This window comes from Manis pentadactyla, chromosome 3, assembly GCF_030020395.1.
Source record: "Manis pentadactyla isolate mManPen7 chromosome 3, mManPen7.hap1, whole genome shotgun sequence".
NCBI classification, from domain to species: domain Eukaryota; kingdom Metazoa; phylum Chordata; class Mammalia; order Pholidota; family Manidae; genus Manis; species Manis pentadactyla.
In genome coordinates this window covers 218718416-218734214 of record NC_080021.1, presented here as the reverse complement: position 1 = coordinate 218734214, position 15799 = coordinate 218718416, and the positions used below count along the sequence as shown (strand labels likewise).

The 15799-nt window shown below is 60.2% G+C and overlaps 1 protein-coding gene across 3 annotated transcripts in view; it reads left to right on the top strand.

The window, feature by feature from the left end:
• SARDH (sarcosine dehydrogenase) overlaps positions 1-15799 on the top strand; it is a 61452-nt gene that overhangs the window by 11650 nt on the left and 34003 nt on the right. For all 3 annotated transcript variants that reach the window (XM_057499199.1, XM_057499198.1, XM_057499197.1), the window contains 6 exons: positions 2007-2111; positions 3284-3413; positions 7622-7708; positions 7976-8066; positions 11956-12097; positions 14871-14954. In XM_057499199.1, the coding sequence (XP_057355182.1) occupies positions 2007-2111; positions 3284-3413; positions 7622-7708; positions 7976-8066; positions 11956-12097; positions 14871-14954 (639 nt within the window). The remainder of the gene's footprint in view (positions 1-2006; positions 2112-3283; positions 3414-7621; positions 7709-7975; positions 8067-11955; positions 12098-14870; positions 14955-15799) is intronic.

The following is a 15799-nucleotide window of genomic DNA, read 5'->3' as shown; positions in this document are numbered from 1 at the left end:
GCTATTGAAATGATTAGTGGTTTTTGTCTTTTACTCTTTCACTGTGGTGTGTTCCATAGGCTGATTGTCAGATGCTAAACCAACCTTGCATTCCTGGGATAAATCCCATTAGGTCATGGTATATGATTTTTTCTATATATAGCTGGATTCAGTTTGCTAGTATTTTGTCAAGGATATTTGCATCTATATTCATAACGGTCACAATTTTCCCCCTAAATGTTTCAACAGGTAAGTCAAATCCCTATAATATTTTCTGCATCCTCATACACATCAGAAAAAGCACATAGTCTGTAAATCCCATCTCCCTCCTCCTGCTGCCTTCTGATCACCACATTGGACTGATCGCCTCTTGGCCTCTGCTTGGCTGTTACCCCGGGACCTCCCACCCCTCTTCTGTTTGGATCTGCAGCTCCCTTGATCCATGGCATGTTTTCTGGTTGCTTACTGAGAAGGGATATGTGGGAAGTAAATGGTTTTTTGTCCATGAATGTCTGAAAAATCTTTATTCTTTCCTTATGCTCAAGTGATGGATTGACTGGGTCTAGAATTCTGCATTTAAAATTATTGTCAGAATTTGGAAGACTTTGTTCCAGGTCTTCTAGCCTGCAGAGGTACTAGTCCTTTACTTAGGACCCACCCATTCACCTGGGGTTCTGATAGTTCACCCTGATGTGGCCTTGGTGCGGGCCTGCTCCGTTCACAGGGCTTGGTGAACGCTTGTGAGCACTCCGATATGGGGATGCAGGATTTTCAACCTGTGAAATCATCTTCGTTTTTGCTTCGAGGTTTCTTTCTACTGCATATTCTGTTTTCTCCTTCTGGGGCCCCGGGAAGGCAGACGTTGGCCCCTTGGGACTGATCTTCTGATTCTCTTCGTTTTTTTCCCTTTCTGATCTCAGTTTCTTTATCTTTTGTAGCCTGATACCTACAAGACAGTCTTGGTCTTTCTAAAAATTCAGCCTTCCTGTTGAATTTTTTCATTTTGATGATCATATCTCATTAAAAGACCTCTTTCTTGATCCGGGGCTGAACCTTTTCCACAGCGCCTCGCCTCGCAGGCCCAATCTTCTCATTTCTCTGATGTTCTCCTTGTGGCTTCAGTTTCGGGAGGGAGCCCGCAGGCTGCCTGAAGCTTGGAGGGATGGGACAGGAGAGCCTTTTGCAGAGGGTAGAGGCACGAGCCCTCCTTCCTGGGGAGGGGCCCCAGGGTCAGTGTTTGGAGCCTTCCCCAGGCCACTCGGTGTCTCCACAGGAGTCTTTGGTCAGCTGTTGGGGAGGCTTGGCAGCCCACTGGGGATCCTGTAGGCAGGGCCAGGCCTGGGCTGCTCGGGGTCAGGTGAAGGGGACCTGGGCCCGCTGCTTTGAAGAGACCCTGGTCTTCCTGTTCACATGTACACATGCACACCAAGCTCTGTCGTTCATGCTTGCTCACATGCACAATCACACAAACACGCATACACTAATGCACATGCACATGTTCTTTCACACTCACGTGCACACACACTCACCCACATGTGTGCACACACACACCCATTCTGCCCAACATTCCTGTGCTCGCCACAGAGACCCGGCTCGCCACAGGCTCGGCCCCTGCAGATTGGAGGGGACGGAGGGGGCAGAACTGGCCTGGCTCACTCAGGCCTGCCCCCAAGCCCGAGCCAGGGCGCCAGCCCTCTGTCCACCCTGCTCCTCCATGTCGGTCAGGATCTCCCTGTCTGCCGCCGCCTCTGCCCTGTTCTCTCATCTTTGGGGGTTTTATCTTTTCTTCTCTGCCTGCATTCCTCCTTTTTACATCTTCGCTGTACTTATGGGGTTTGGGATGGAGAGATTGGAATGGGGGTGGTTTGTCCACTGTGGGCTGGCATCCCGGGTCACTGGGTCCTCAGGACCCTACACAAGGAGGAGGCACTGTGGGTGGGTCTGCTGTGGGCCTGTGGCCCCCAGTGAAGGTGCTGGTCCACTGCCCAGTCCTGACTGAGCCTAGGCCTCTCTGCTCTGCCTTCCAGAACATGCCCAACGTCCGTGACCACGATGCCTCAGTGTACCTCCGCCTCCAAGGGGATGCCTTGTCTGTTGGCGGCTACGAAGCCAACCCCATATTCTGGGAGGAGGTGAGGGACCAAGGGATTGAGGGAGGGCATTTGGGCTGCGTCTGGGTGTGGAGAAGCCTTCCTCCAGAAAGCCTGAGGGTCCTCAGGTGCACAGTGAGAAATGTCAGGACCCCTCGCCCACAAGGGTCCAACCCATTTCCTCCAACCCTAAAAGAACCTGGCACTCAGGTAGGTCCAGACCTGGGGCAGGTAGGGAGCTTGTCTCAAGACATCATAGTTAGAGGCAGCAATAATGCAACAGAATGACTTTAAAAGGTCCTGAAAACATTCAAATCCTCTGTCCATCAGCCAGCATTCTGTTTGTTTTTCCGTCCCCCTCCCACCCCTTGGCTGCAGCGGCATCTCCCTGGACCTGGGCTACTCTCCTGGGGGCCTCGGGGTGGAGCGCTGGCCCCGAGGCTCCCTTGAACATGCATAGGTCAGTCCTGCACCTATATTCATGCATTTAGTCCACAGATTGAATGACTAAATGACTACTTGCTGGGAAAAGAGGGAAACGAAGATAAAAGTCCTGGTTCTAGGATGCCTGTATCTTCGTAGGGAGACAGACAATAAACAAACAAGTAATGCAGTTTTGGATGGTGATGTGGACACTGCATGAAGTCAGCAGGCTCAGGATAAACCTAGTGGGATGGGGTGTAAGGATGCCCTTCACACTGGTCAGGAGGAACCCCCTGAGGAGGTGACATCCAGGCAGGGCCCTGCAGAGAGAACAAGGTGTGAGGGACCGCCCCGGGCACAGGGGAAGACCCTGAGGTCAGAGCAAGCTTGGCCTCCTTGAGGAACCGAAGGAAGCTCAGCCTGGCCTTGGGTCAGTGGCAGACGTGGGCAGGCCAGCTCACGCAGGGCTTTGCAAGCCTCTGGGAGCCAGGGGAGGCTTGAGAGCTAGAGACGGCAGGATCTGACTTAGGATCTGAAGGAAGGTGGGGAAGCAGGGCGGCCAGGCAGAGGCCACTGCGTCAGTCAAGGGCAAAGTAGGTGGGGCCTGAGCATGGGGGTGGGGGGAAGGGGCAGCAGACAGGATCTGCTGGGGGGATGGTGGAGGGGGACAAATAGAGGAGACCTGAGGGGACAAGCCCAGCCCTGGCACCCGTGTCACTCGGCGGAGACCGGCTGGCTCGGCTCCCCTCGGGTGGCTGTCAAAGAGCAGGGCCCCCGCCCTGCCTCCCCAGGTGTCCGACAAGTTTGCCTTTGGCCTCTTTGACCTGGACTGGGATGTGTTCACTCAGCACATCGAAGGCGCCATCAACCGCGTCCCTGTGCTCGAGAAGACGGGGGTCAAGTCCACAGTCTGTGGCCCGGGTAAGTGGGGAGGCCTGGAAGCTGGGATGGGGGTCCTTGGGTCGTCGGGGCTGACTGCTGAGGCTGGCTGGGCCGGAGAGGGACCCAGGCCACCGCTCCAGGCTCTCATCTTCTCCTCCCAGCAGCACTGGGCTGTCCGTGTTGTTTTTACTTCCCTTTGTAGGCAAAAAACCTGGGCGCTGGGCAGAAATTTGCCCATAGACGCCCCGCCAGACTTCTCTGCACCCCTGTGTGAACCCCTCCTGGCATGCCAGCCTGGGCTCTTCATCCCCACTCAGCTTGTCCCTGGAAGTTGGTATTTCATCGGTAAAAAGGGATGAGCCCCCCTCCCAGCATCCCAAGAGGCTGAGCGTGGGGCGGTGGGAAGGCCAAGGCCGTTCAGACGCTATCCTCCCAGAGCTGCAGGCTCCCAGGTCCAAACGTAGCCTCAGCCCCACTTTCCCAGGGAGCTCTGCCCTCCCACCCTAGGCTGTTGGCCTCAGCCCTTTGCTCTCGGCCTGGGCAGCCAGTGCGGACAGGGCCACTCACTCACTCAGCGTGGCAGGGCCCCGAGCCCCAGTCTCCTCTCTGGCCTCCAGGAGAGCTGAGCTGAAGTAGCCGGAGCAGAAACGGGGGCAGTGAGCAAAGGTGCCCAGGCCCCTGGACGCCCACTCTGCGTAGCGCAGCCCCGGACCCCCACCCCGCTGGCCGGTGCTCACGCGGACCGCGCACCAGGCTGGGAGAAGCAGCTGAAGTGTGTTTGGCCGTTTTTGTACCAGCCGGGCCACACCTTGAAGTTTCAAAGACGATGTGACAGATCCTTGCACAAGTAACTTGCAGCTCAGCAAGGAGAAATGACCACCCAATGACCGGACAGTGCCAGCCTGGGGTTGCCCAGGGAGCTAAGGGACCCCGGGTGGGGGAGGCTAATGCAGACCGGGCAGGTGGTCGGAGCCGGGTCTCCAAGGCTGTGTGCAGATGAGAAGGTCCCAGAGTAAGATTCCAGGCCAAGGAGCCATGGGAGCGGGGATGTGGAGGGAAGGAGCATGCCCAGCGCTCACCCAGGCCAGTGTAACTCTGCTGAGCGCCTGCTCCGTGCTGAGTGCACGCGGGGAGCACGCCAGCCGGTAAGAGGCTGGCCAGAGCTTGAGTGGTGCCGCCAGGGGAGGCGCGCTCCATAGCAGGGGAGGCGACCTGTTGCAGGGTGAGGGCGCAGGGTGAGGCCGCTGCCTGGAATCTTGGCAGAGGGTGGTCTCTGGGAGGGAGGAAGGGCGCGCGCGTTGGCCTGGGGAACCAGATGTTTACAGCTGCAGGACCCTGGGTGTGGCTGAGCCCAGCAGCTACCAGTGGCAGCACCTGCAGCGTCACTCGCCTGCCCCGCCCCCAGTGTTAGCTGGCCCCTCGGGGCCAGAGGCGGGCAGGCACGGTCTGGCTGGACAGACCCAGGGTGGTTAGCGACTGCGGCCCAGTGGGGAAGGTGCTGTGATGGGAAGCAGTGGGGTAGTAAGTGCCGGGTGGGCCCCCAGAGAGGGGCAACCCAGCCAAGCTCTGAAGGGCGAGCGGGTGCTGTGCAGGGGAGCAGGCCGGGCACAGGCCAGTGCCTCGCCGCCCTGCCATGGCTCCAGCAGAATCCCGCGGGCACTGGCCCACCTTCCGGGGGCACAGCATCTCTTTCATTCTCAACAAAGGCAAGAAACGGGTAGGGTGAGGCTTGCCTCGGGCAAGGCGGTGGAGAGGTTCAAAAAGATAGTGTTCCCCAAAGAGGAACCTGTGTCCGAGCCCTGAGGCCCTTGTGCCTCCGTGTCCTCATCTGTGAACAGGGTCACAAAGCGCCCACTCAGCTCTGGGCAGTGAGGAGGAGAGGCCGCGTGTGAGGTGAGGTGCAGGGCACGGGCACAAGCGGATGGCAGTGAGTCCCACAAGGGGAAGTGGACAGACAGAGGCCGGGGTAAAGCGGCTTCCACGGTCGCCCAGGGAGTGAGGAGGGATGGGCCAGCACAGGGCAGGGGAGGGTCCTGATGCCAGGGGCAGGTGGCCTGCTGCGGAGCCCGGCCCTCTCTGCGGTCTGCGTCTACACGGCCGCCAGCCTGGGCTGCTTTCATCTGCGGGCCCGTGAGGAGGACCTCCGCGCCAGCGGCAGCAGGGTGGGTGCGCCCCTGACTCCGGACTGAGTACAGGCCTGGGCCTGGCCGCGCGCCGGTGACTCACTGTCCCCGCCGCCTCCCCAGCCTGTGTGGGACTGGCAGTGAGAAACGCAGGACTGCAAACCCCAAGGGCACAGGTAACCCAGGGAGGGCTCTTAGTCAGCCTGGGAGTCACTGCTCCTAGGAGGCCCTCTGGGGGAGGTGTGTGCATGCCAGGACACCTTGTGTCTAGCTTCCTGTCTGTGATTGAGGTTTCCTGGGGGAACTAGGGTTCCTCCTCGCCAGGGTGGACAAGCTCGGGCAATGGCCTTCAGCCTTGCCAACAGAACAGAACAGGGAAGTCCCAGGCACCCTTGACTCGGGGAAGCTGGGGGCAGGGAGGCTCCCATTCGGGGGCGGGGACTTACAGCCACAGTAGGGGCCCCTATCTTCGCTGCCCCAGGCCCTGCACATTCCCCATCAGTCTGTTACTCAGTCTTGAGTCATTTTTTTTTTTAACATTCCGGCCTCTTGTCCCCAAAACACTCCTGCCAGCTGTCCTCAGATCCCTGTGGGGTTGTTCAGTGCATCCTGCCTGCCCAGGGCCTGGAACCGTTTCCACGCTCCCCCAGGGCTCACCTGCTCAGCCAGGACAGAACTGCAGCCTCACCTCACCAAAACCTGCCCCCCAGCGACCACCTCTGAGCTGCAGGGCCAGCGCCCACTGGGTCTCCGCAGAGGCTCCAGGGAGCTCCTGACCTTCACCACGTGCCTCTCCCCCTCCTGTCTCCTCCATTCCTCTCTCCGTCTCTCCGTCTCTGCGCTGGAGGATCTCTGGGCTGGCTCAGCCCCTCTCTGACCCGCCTCCCCCACCTGCCCCTGCAGCCATCCCTGGCCCTTCTCTCTGCCCTCCGAGGTGCAGCCCCTCTGGCTGTTTGGAAACTCCCACAGGTCCCGCAGGGCTGGTAGCTTCCATCTGCTCAGATGCCACCCCGATCACCCCCGGGAGCAGTCCGAACTTGTTCCCAGTCCTGTGCAGAAGCTAAGAACTCGGCTGGGTCCCAGAACCATGCTCCCTATCAGGGTGACGGGGATAAGTCAGACCCGATGGCGCCCCATTTTGTCTGTAACCTGGGGTGATGATCGGGTGAGCCAGAAAGAGCCGTTGGAGCAGCCAGCACCCTGCCACCCCTGACCCCTTATCCCAGCACATGTTCTGACCAGGCATTTTCTCTTTTATTCATTTACATATTTACTCCCTCTGCATTCCTGTCAGCTCCAGGGAGGTTGGGGGGCATAAGAGGGGTGCGGAGGTGGGGGGGGGTGGCTGGGGGTGGACTTGTCGTGTTCAAAGCCCTGGGGACATAGTATTTGTAAACTTCAAGTATTTGTAAACAAACCTGGAGCCCTGTGAAAAAAGTACCATGATCCCAATTTTACAGATGAGGAAATTAAGGCTCAGAGAGGTGAAGTGGCTCACCCAAGGTCACACAGCATGGAAGGGGTAAAGCAGAGTTTAACCCAGGATTGTGGCTGCAAAGCTCAGCTCTCTGTAATGATGCCTGAGGGTCCCTTTCCTTCCGAGTCTTGACCTCTGCCTGTGGCACATTGGTGGCAGACAGTGGAGGTTTGGTCCCCTCTCTCAAAGAACGTCCATCATTCATTTGTTCATTGAACATTTATCAAGCACCTCCTGTTTGCTGGGCCCTGTGCTGGGCCTTGGGCACAGCAGTGAGCAAAGGCCAGTCCCTTCCCTCATGGTGCTCATGGTCCAGTGGACAGGACTGGCAGGCAGGACACAGCAAGAAGATGGTACTGAGACAGGGAGCCGTGCACCCTGATGGGGCTCAGGGTGAGGCACCTCATCAACAGAGGAGTGGTAGCCATGAGATACACCTGGACCCTGTAAGGTGCTAAGGAAATGTGGCAGGAGCAATCAGGGAGGCTTCTTGGAGGAAGTGGCATTGAGCTGGGTCTTAAGGATCAGGAGGGTCTGGATGAAGGATGCACCTGCAGACCCCTGCCTCAATTACTTCCCTTTTGGGAGGACCTCCCCCCCCAGGTGCATGGGGCCTGGAGGAACCTTCAGGCCCCCTTTCCTTTCAGAGTCCTTCACACCCGACCACAAGCCCCTGATGGGGGAGGCGCCTGAACTCCGAGGATTCTTCCTAGGCTGTGGCTTCAACAGTGCTGGTGAGTATGGGCAGCCACCTCCCCAGCACCCCCATGAGTGAGGGCGGAGCAGAGAAGGGTGGCCTCTCCTTCAGTTCTCAGAGCTCTGGGGGCACTGGCCCAGGAGCACTGTGGCCCTGGTGGGCTGGAGGCAAGAGAGGCCTGCAGGGAGGGGTGAGGCCCATTGCAGCAGCCAGACATGAGGTCCAGGCTCGGGGTGGTGCTGCCCTGGGATGGGAGGGGTGCCGAACTGGGGACAGACTGCACACCTGGGGCTCCTCCTGGCAGGAATGATGCTGGGCGGTGGCTGTGGGCAGGAGCTGGCCCACTGGATCGTTCACGGGCGCCCGGAGAAGGACATGTACAGCTATGACATAAGGCAAGCGTGTGCCAGGCCATTAACAACTGCCCTAGGGCTGCAGGGGAAGATGGGAGGGGCGGTAGACAGTGAGGGCTGTTTAGAAAGGAGCCTCCTCTGAAATCCAGGGGGCTTCTTGGAAGAGGCTGACAGCAAGGGAGGAGAGGAAGGGGGGCAGCCAGCGGGGGCAGTGCTGCGGGGCGCCTGCGTCTGCCAGATCCATCGCCTTCTCCAGTTTGCAGCATGTCTCGGCCCGGTGTCCTCGGGCCTACCCTGTGGGTCGGCTCCGGGGTCGGCAGCGGGACCTCCTCAGCCCACCCTGCAGACAGCGGGGCTGCAGGTGGGAGCCGGAGGGACTATGCCGGTTGCCCAGGGAGGGGTCTGAGCTGGAACCGCGACCGCTAGCATGTGGCTGTGGCTGGGGGCCAGGCGGCCGTGAGCGGACATGCCAGTTGTGTCACCCACTTAAAGGGTGACCCACTGTGAGCAGGCGTCTCCCTATAGCTCGGGTGACACATGTGCCTCCGATGCCCCTGGACACAGTGAATGCGTGTGTGAAGGGAAAATGCTCGGCATCGGGTCTGCACATGGAAACGCTAGGCAGACTTGAGCTGAGGCCGAGGGGAGCTGATGCCAGAGCCGGGGAGCACGCTGGTTGCCCCTCTGTGAGTCGGGCCAGTGATGCAGGCTCTCCCGGGCAGGGTCCAGTGGGTGGGAATCGGTGGGGTCTTGTCCCCAGGTGGCAGTTTTGCAGCCTGTGCACTGCAGGGGGGTGGGGGGGCAGCCATGGCAGCGCGTGGAGGCACCTGCCTCTGGTGTTCATCCTGCTCTGGTTCCTGCTCCTGGCAGACGGCAGGGGAACCCCAGCTGCCCACTAGGGCCACAGTGGGTGCTGGAGTGGAGGGGGCGCTGGTGCAGCTCAGCGTGCCTGCTCCTCTGCTAAGCTGGCCACTTCCTGGCCGGATGAGGACATAACACCCACCGGGGCAGGAAGGGGCTTGGCCCCCACAGAGACAGACACTGAGATCCCCGGCTGCCTCCCCCTCTGTGGTGCCTGGCACAGTGATCTGCTCTTTGGCTGCCTTGAAGCTTGTCTGAGGCTGCGCCCACACACTCTCCCAAGAGAAGAATGTTCCAGAAATGATAAAGCTGCAAGGGGCCTTGGGGATGGGCCAGTCCAAGCCCCTCCTGCTGCAAACAGCTAAAAGGAGGCGCCAGGGGCAGAGGAGACTTGCCTGAAGTCACTCAGCTCAGGAGCCAGTGGGCAGGGACCCTCTTCCGGCCCTGAGCAGGGCTGTTGGCTGTGCCCCAGCCTCCCCTGGGGATGACGGCTTCAGCGCTGGAATCAGAGCAGCCAGGGCTCAGACCTGGCCTCACCTCCGTTGCCAGGCGGTCCCTGACAGCAGAATGGGGCTGCTGGAGGGCCATGCGGGGAGGGTGGGGCGTGGCTCTGCATTCGCAGGCCGCCTGAGCTCTGGGCTGGTGGAGGCCCTGTGCCCAGGCACCTGCTGCCACCTGCAGTGTCCCTGCCCAGCTGGGAATGGATCTGGGCCTCCCTCCCTCAGTTGCCTCCCCTGGAGGGAGTGCCCTAGAAGCTGCTTTGTGGCTGGGAGGCAGAGTGCCAGCCTCCGTTTCAGGCTAGGTTGGGAGGCAGGGGTACAGGGAGGGAGCCCCTAAGAGCTGGAGCCCAGTGGGTAGGGGTGGGAGCAGGAAGCTGGCACACTTGCCCTCCTGCTCTGGGTGGTGCGTTCCAGGAGACAAGTGGCTGATAGCATCCCAGCCCCGAGAGGAGCCTCCATATCCACTCAGCCCCCTCCTGGATGGCTGCCACTGCCGGGAGCTGCCAGCAGCCGGGGTCTGTCAGCAGTAAGGAGATGCTCCGCCCCCCTGGGCCTGATCAAGGCCGTGGGAGATGAGATACGGACCCTGCAAGACAGAGGCGGAGCCAGGAAGTGAGGGAGCTACATCAGAGAGACACCGTGCTCCCAGGAAGGACAGGGACAGAGAGAGCCTGTGACCAGTTTCTTCCTGATTTGCCAGCCTGCCTGTAACCCTCAGAAGGTCAGAGCAGAGCATGGCCACGTCATTCCTCACCTTACACGCAGGAAGCCGGGTTCAGGCAGGGAGGAGCCTGCAGGGGGCTGTCTGGGCTCGTGGAGACCCTGGGCTGCCACAGGCGAGCCTCACAGGCCAGCCTGGCACCAGGCGGCCTCCAGGCCACGGCAGCTGCTTCACACGGCGCAGGCGTGGCACCCCCTTTGAAAACCCAGAGGGGTTCTCAGTGGCCCAGCCCCACCCCCACGACCTTTCAGCTATATGGCCCTCATCCGGCCCCTCGGCCCCTCTGCAGCTCAGTTTCCTCATCTGTGAAAGGGAAGCGATGACCCACCCTCAGAGCAGAGTGTGTGTGAGGCTCACGTGTGGGCGCTTTGCCTGGAGCCTGACATAGGCTGTTGTTTTTAGGAAAAGTCCTGGGGTTCTGGTAACCAGGCAGGGCAGGAGGAATCATTCCTTGTTTGAGCAGGGAAGGCGGCTCGACCCCAGCCCCAGCCCTGGTCCTGGCTGCAGGGCCCTGCGCTTGCAGGTGGGATACGGTTGCCAGGTCCCCCCGGGCCACAGGGAGTGGTCCGTCTGCTGCCGACTCCTGGCTGTGCTCTGGCTGAGCTGAAAGCCCGTGCCTTTGGCATCCACAGATGTGGGCAGAGGTGAGCAGAGGGGCTGACAGAGTCCCGGCCAGCTGGGAGCCTGGATGGGCAGTGTCTGTTGGTATAGGTGTCACCCAGCCCTGCCCAGCCTCAGCCCCCTCTTCTGTCCCCTCCTAAGCACCCAGCACCCAGGGGGCCTGAGGAAGGCCCCTGCCCCTCTCTGGGAGCCACAGTCTCAGAGCAGCTGGGAAGATCACCATGTCCCTTCCACAAAGAGCCACATCAGCTCCTGGTGCCTGCTGGGTACGTGGGACCACTGAGGACACACAGCCGAGGGGGGCCTCTTGGCCTCCTCCCTTCCCAGCCTGCCTGCCACGTGTTTCCCAACTGCACACCCTGAACACCCTGGTCCTGCAGCCCAACATGCACACTGCCGCCACCCCCGGGAACCCCCCAGGCTGCTGGCCCAGCTGCACTGCTCTCCCTCCTGCGACGGGTCCTGGCTCAGGGTAGCCCAGCATGGGCACAGGCCGGGTTTCCTCTCTATGAAATGAGTCCCATGGTGGGCCCCATGCCTGAGGCTGCTCTGATGAGTGACAGAGAGGGTTCTTGCAGACGGCATCCGGCCCTGGACGCACACGGGAAGGAGCTCCTTAGACCATCACAGTGGCCAGGACAATGTCTGTAATAGGGACTCTCATCTGGAGCGCCTCTCCCCCGCCCAGGCAGTGCACCATGCTTGCAAACCAGGCATGCAAACCTGGGTGCAAACCAGGACTCAACTCGCCCTGATGAGGCTCAGGCAGGAATCCCTGAGGACAGAAACACCAATGAGGGCATAGCTGGTGGGCAGGTGGGCCCCAGAGGATGAGCGGGATGCCAGCAGGTAGAGGGCGATGGGGGAACAGGTGGAGAGGCTGCGACGAGCCGGGGGTCTGCGAGGTGGGTGTGTGGGGGGTACTGCAGGGCCCTTGTCACGGGCAGGCCAGGTGTCTGACTGTAGCCCAGCTGCTGTGCAGTCTGGTTCGGGGACTGGTTCAGGCAGCCGAGGCCAGGCTGAGGATGAGCCTTTGGACAGCTTCAGCTGCTGTGCCCACGAGAAGCTGGGGCGGGGGGTGTTGGTGAGGAGGCTGAGCTCGCCCAGGTCTGGGAACAGTCCGGGTCTGTGGCGGGAGGCCAGGGAGGACTCCAGGGGAGGGGATGAGGGCCCAGTGCTGCTCCAGGTCCCCGGCCATCCCTCCCTAAGGCCCCCCTATCTGCGGCAGGCGCTTCCATCACTTGCTCACGGACCATCGCCGCTGGATTCGCGAGCGCAGCCACGAGTCGTACGCCAAGAATTACTCCGTCGTCTTTCCCCACGATGAGCCCCTGGCAGGGCGCAACATGAGGAGAGACCCCCTGCATGAGGTGCCACACCCAGCTGGCACCTGCCCTGTGCCGGCGGCTCTTGCTCCAGGGGTGTCCAGGGTAGTGGGGTGACAGCAAGAGGGACCCCAACTGCAGGGCTGGAGAGGGGTGAGGTGGCGTGTTCATTCCCAAGTACCCACTAACAGAATGCCCTCGGCACGCACCCCACCTGTCTTTCCTGACTTCCCCCGTGAAGGTTCTGAGAGGCAGGTGCTCGGGCAGGCGTGTGCCCTCACACCTGAGGGGTGGGGGGCAGCCTGCTGCGGACGTCTCTCCTCCTGGGAACTCCTACTTATATGGTGAACCCCACCATCAGGAGCCCTTCCTTGAGGCCTCCTGGGCACCCCCTGCCATGCTCACTCGGGTCTCCACCCGCATCCTTGTCCCCATCTCCTGCTGCTGTATGCTTTGCTTCCCTACTGCTAGGACCCTGGGGACAGGAGCCTGGCCCCAGTCATTCTGGTTCCTGGGCACTGAGCTCAGAGCCTGACTCTTAATAGGTGTTCAGGGAACGTTTGTTGATTGGGTGGATGGAGGGAGGGCAGGGCAGGGGTGTAGGAGCAGATAACAGGGGGTATTTAGGCTGATTAAAAGAGCCTCCTCCATCTGAGATTCCAGTGCCTGGACCCCAGAGGCACCCCTGGTCCACTGCACCTCCAGGAGAAGCCTGAGGTCCCCAGTGGCTCCCAGGCTGCCCTGCTCCTGGGCTGCCTTGGGTCTGTTGGGAGCTTGGGCCACACACGCCTTGGGCTCTCCCCAGCCTGCCCTGGACTTTGGTCACCCCCACTCCCCAACAGTTCTGCCCTCCCCAGCAAGATGGGCTTGCTCATGTGGGCACACAGTTCTGCCCGGAAGGGCCGCAGCAGGGGCCCACCCAGACCTGCATGCCCCTTCCTCCCTGGCACCATGCTCAGGACACCTCCGAGCCACTGAGCTGTGTTTTGCTCAGTACAGGAGCCTGCTTCCACATTCTCCCTCCTCGGAAGGGCTGCACCTCCCTGCGTCACGGGACCCATCGCTCCCTGCGGGAGGGGAGCCCTGTACTGGGTGGCTCCTCCTGGAAGTCTGGGGAGGACATATCTGGTGCCACCGGTGGCCTCCCCCTCACAGCCTTGGCGGCCATGGAGGCAGCAGACGTGGCTGCCCAGGGCCATGGGTGCCCCCCAGTCCTGGCGCTCTGCCCTGCCAGACTCGGCTGGGAAGGCTGTGGGGCCTGGAGTGTGACCCCGAGGCCAGGAGACGGGGCTGCCCCTGGGCCCTTCCAAACCTGAGAGTGCGGATCCTTTGTTTTCCCCCAAACCAAATTTATTCTCAAGGAAATCTGCCACTATATTACTTTATTGTGTTCATGGGATATTGTGATTTATAAGAAGAAGTATGTATTTCATCTTCCTCCCTGTTTCTGGCAAAGCTCCCCAAATCCCTGAAGTTTCCCAAGAGGAGAGCCTTGAGGGCACCTTTGTTATGTTAACGAGGTGACATGAGCCTCCTCTGATGGGGGCTGGTTGCCAGGGTAACCAACCCCAAGATCAGAGAGTTGGAACTTTCAGTCCCCCTTCCTCCCCCTCCCTGCCCCTGCACACCCCACCCCAACCTCTGGGGAGGGAGAGGGGCTGAGGCTGAATCAGCTGCCAATGGTCAGTGATGCAGTTCGTCATGCCTCAGTCCTGAAGCCTCCATAAAAGCCCAAAGGAGGGGTTCTGAGCACTCGGGGTGGTGACTGTGTGGAGGGGCCGGGTTGTGGTGGCCTGGCGAGGCAGGGAGACCCCTTCCCCTGACCTTCCTCTTCGGCCGGCTCTTCCTGAGTCATAGCCTTGTGTAAGAAGCCAGCGATCTAGAGAGTAAAACGTTTCTCTGAGTGTGGTGGGTGCTCTAGCAGAGAATCAAACCCGAGGCGGGGTCCTGGGAACCTGCGACCTGTAGCCTGTTGGTCAGCAGCCCTGGTAACACCCTGGGCTTGGCGGAGCCCTCAGCCTGTGGGATCTGACGCTGTCTCCGGGCAGACGGCGTCAGCAGTGAGTTGAGCTGCAGGGCACCCCGAGGTGTCCTCGAATTACTTCGTGTGTGGGAAGGCTCTGCACACACACATACAGAAAATGGGTCCAGAAACCTAATTTAGCTGGCTATATTTTTTTATTGTGGTAAAGTACACATAACACAAAATTTATCATTTAAGTCATTTTAAAGTGTACAATTCAGGGGGATTAAGTACGCTCTGAATGCTGTGCAACCATCACCACTGTCTGGTTCCAGAACGTTTTCCCCAAAAGGAAACCCGGTACCCATTAAGCAATAACTCACCATCTCACGCTCCCTGGTATGCCCTGGTGCAGACCCTGCTCTGGCTTTCAGAGGGCCTCCTGGACGTGTCTGCACTGCCTGGGGCCCGGTGGAGAGCCACCCTGGTGTGTCAGCCATAAAGACCAGGGCCCCGGCCTGGTGCCTGCTTCCCACCCTGACCCCCTCCTCACAGGCCCTGTGTCCACACACAGCCACGCTGGGGGCAGGGCCTCAGTGTAGGGATTTGGAGATTAGGGGTGGGAGTGTATAATTCAGTCCCCGACAGAAGGTAATTCTAAAGACTGGGGAATCTTGGAGTGGGGCGGGGGTCCTGGGGGGCTCTGGTGGGAGCTGCAGTCTGGGCTGGGATCTGATCACTAGGATCTCTTTGCCCCCCGCTCCCTGGCATATAAAGTGGTGGATTCAGTGGCTCGGCTGGGCTGCAGTGGTGTCTGGGCTGGACTGAAGGGGGCTTGTTCTCCCCCCTGCCCAGGAGCTCCTTGCACGAGGCTGCGTGTTCCAGGAGCGGCACGGCTGGGAGCGGCCGGGATGGTTTAATCCCCGAGGCACGGCTCCGGTGAGTAGGCTCACAGCACCTGGTGGCCTTGACACTAGCCTTGCCCCTGACCCCTGTCCCTAGCCCACCTCCATGTGCTCCCCTGCCCCACCCACCACCCAAGGAGGCCACATGTCCCCTTGTCAGGAGCACAAGCTGTGGGGGTGTCAGCAGGGCAGGTAAGTCATCTTGTCATCCTGGACCTGGGAAGCTGAACCCCGTAGATCCGCCCCGGAGTGTGGGGCCTCCTCCTCGGCAGGTGTTCCCAGGGGTGTCACCACCCACAACAGCCAGGCCTTCCGTGGCCCAAATAGACCCAGGCTCCTGGGAAGCTGATGTGCCGCAGCGAGGAGGCACAAGCCCCCCTCCCCTCTGCCATGTGCAGGAAAAATTAGAGCATCTTCTCATAATTTTGTTTGTATATTTTTGGCAACTCCAACTGTTAGTGTATGTTAGTAGGAGGATTTAGCACAAAATTAGGCATTCCGTGTTAGTTTGTAAGTTGGGGCTTCGCAGCATCCTGGCTTCTAGGTGCCTCTGGAGGGCTCTTCTGCTCCCCTGTTGCCTCCCAGGGCCCAGGGAGAATCGAAACCATCCTGCTTGTCAAACAAAGGGCCTGGGTCTCCCGGAGCAGCAGTGTGGTGCTTTAAGCCCAACTAAGGGGACAGTGTTTGAACCAGATTTGTACAGAATAAAATCCCTTTCCCTTTGCTATATTTTGTCAGTCCCCTTCCAGGTCAACCCACCTTCCATCTCCATAGCAACCTGCGTCCCAGGGCAAGTTCCAGGGCGTGCTTAGGCGGGAGGAAGCCAGAGTGGGCTAAGGGCTCCGAGGTCGGCCTGCTGAGGCTGGTTGGCCACCCCTC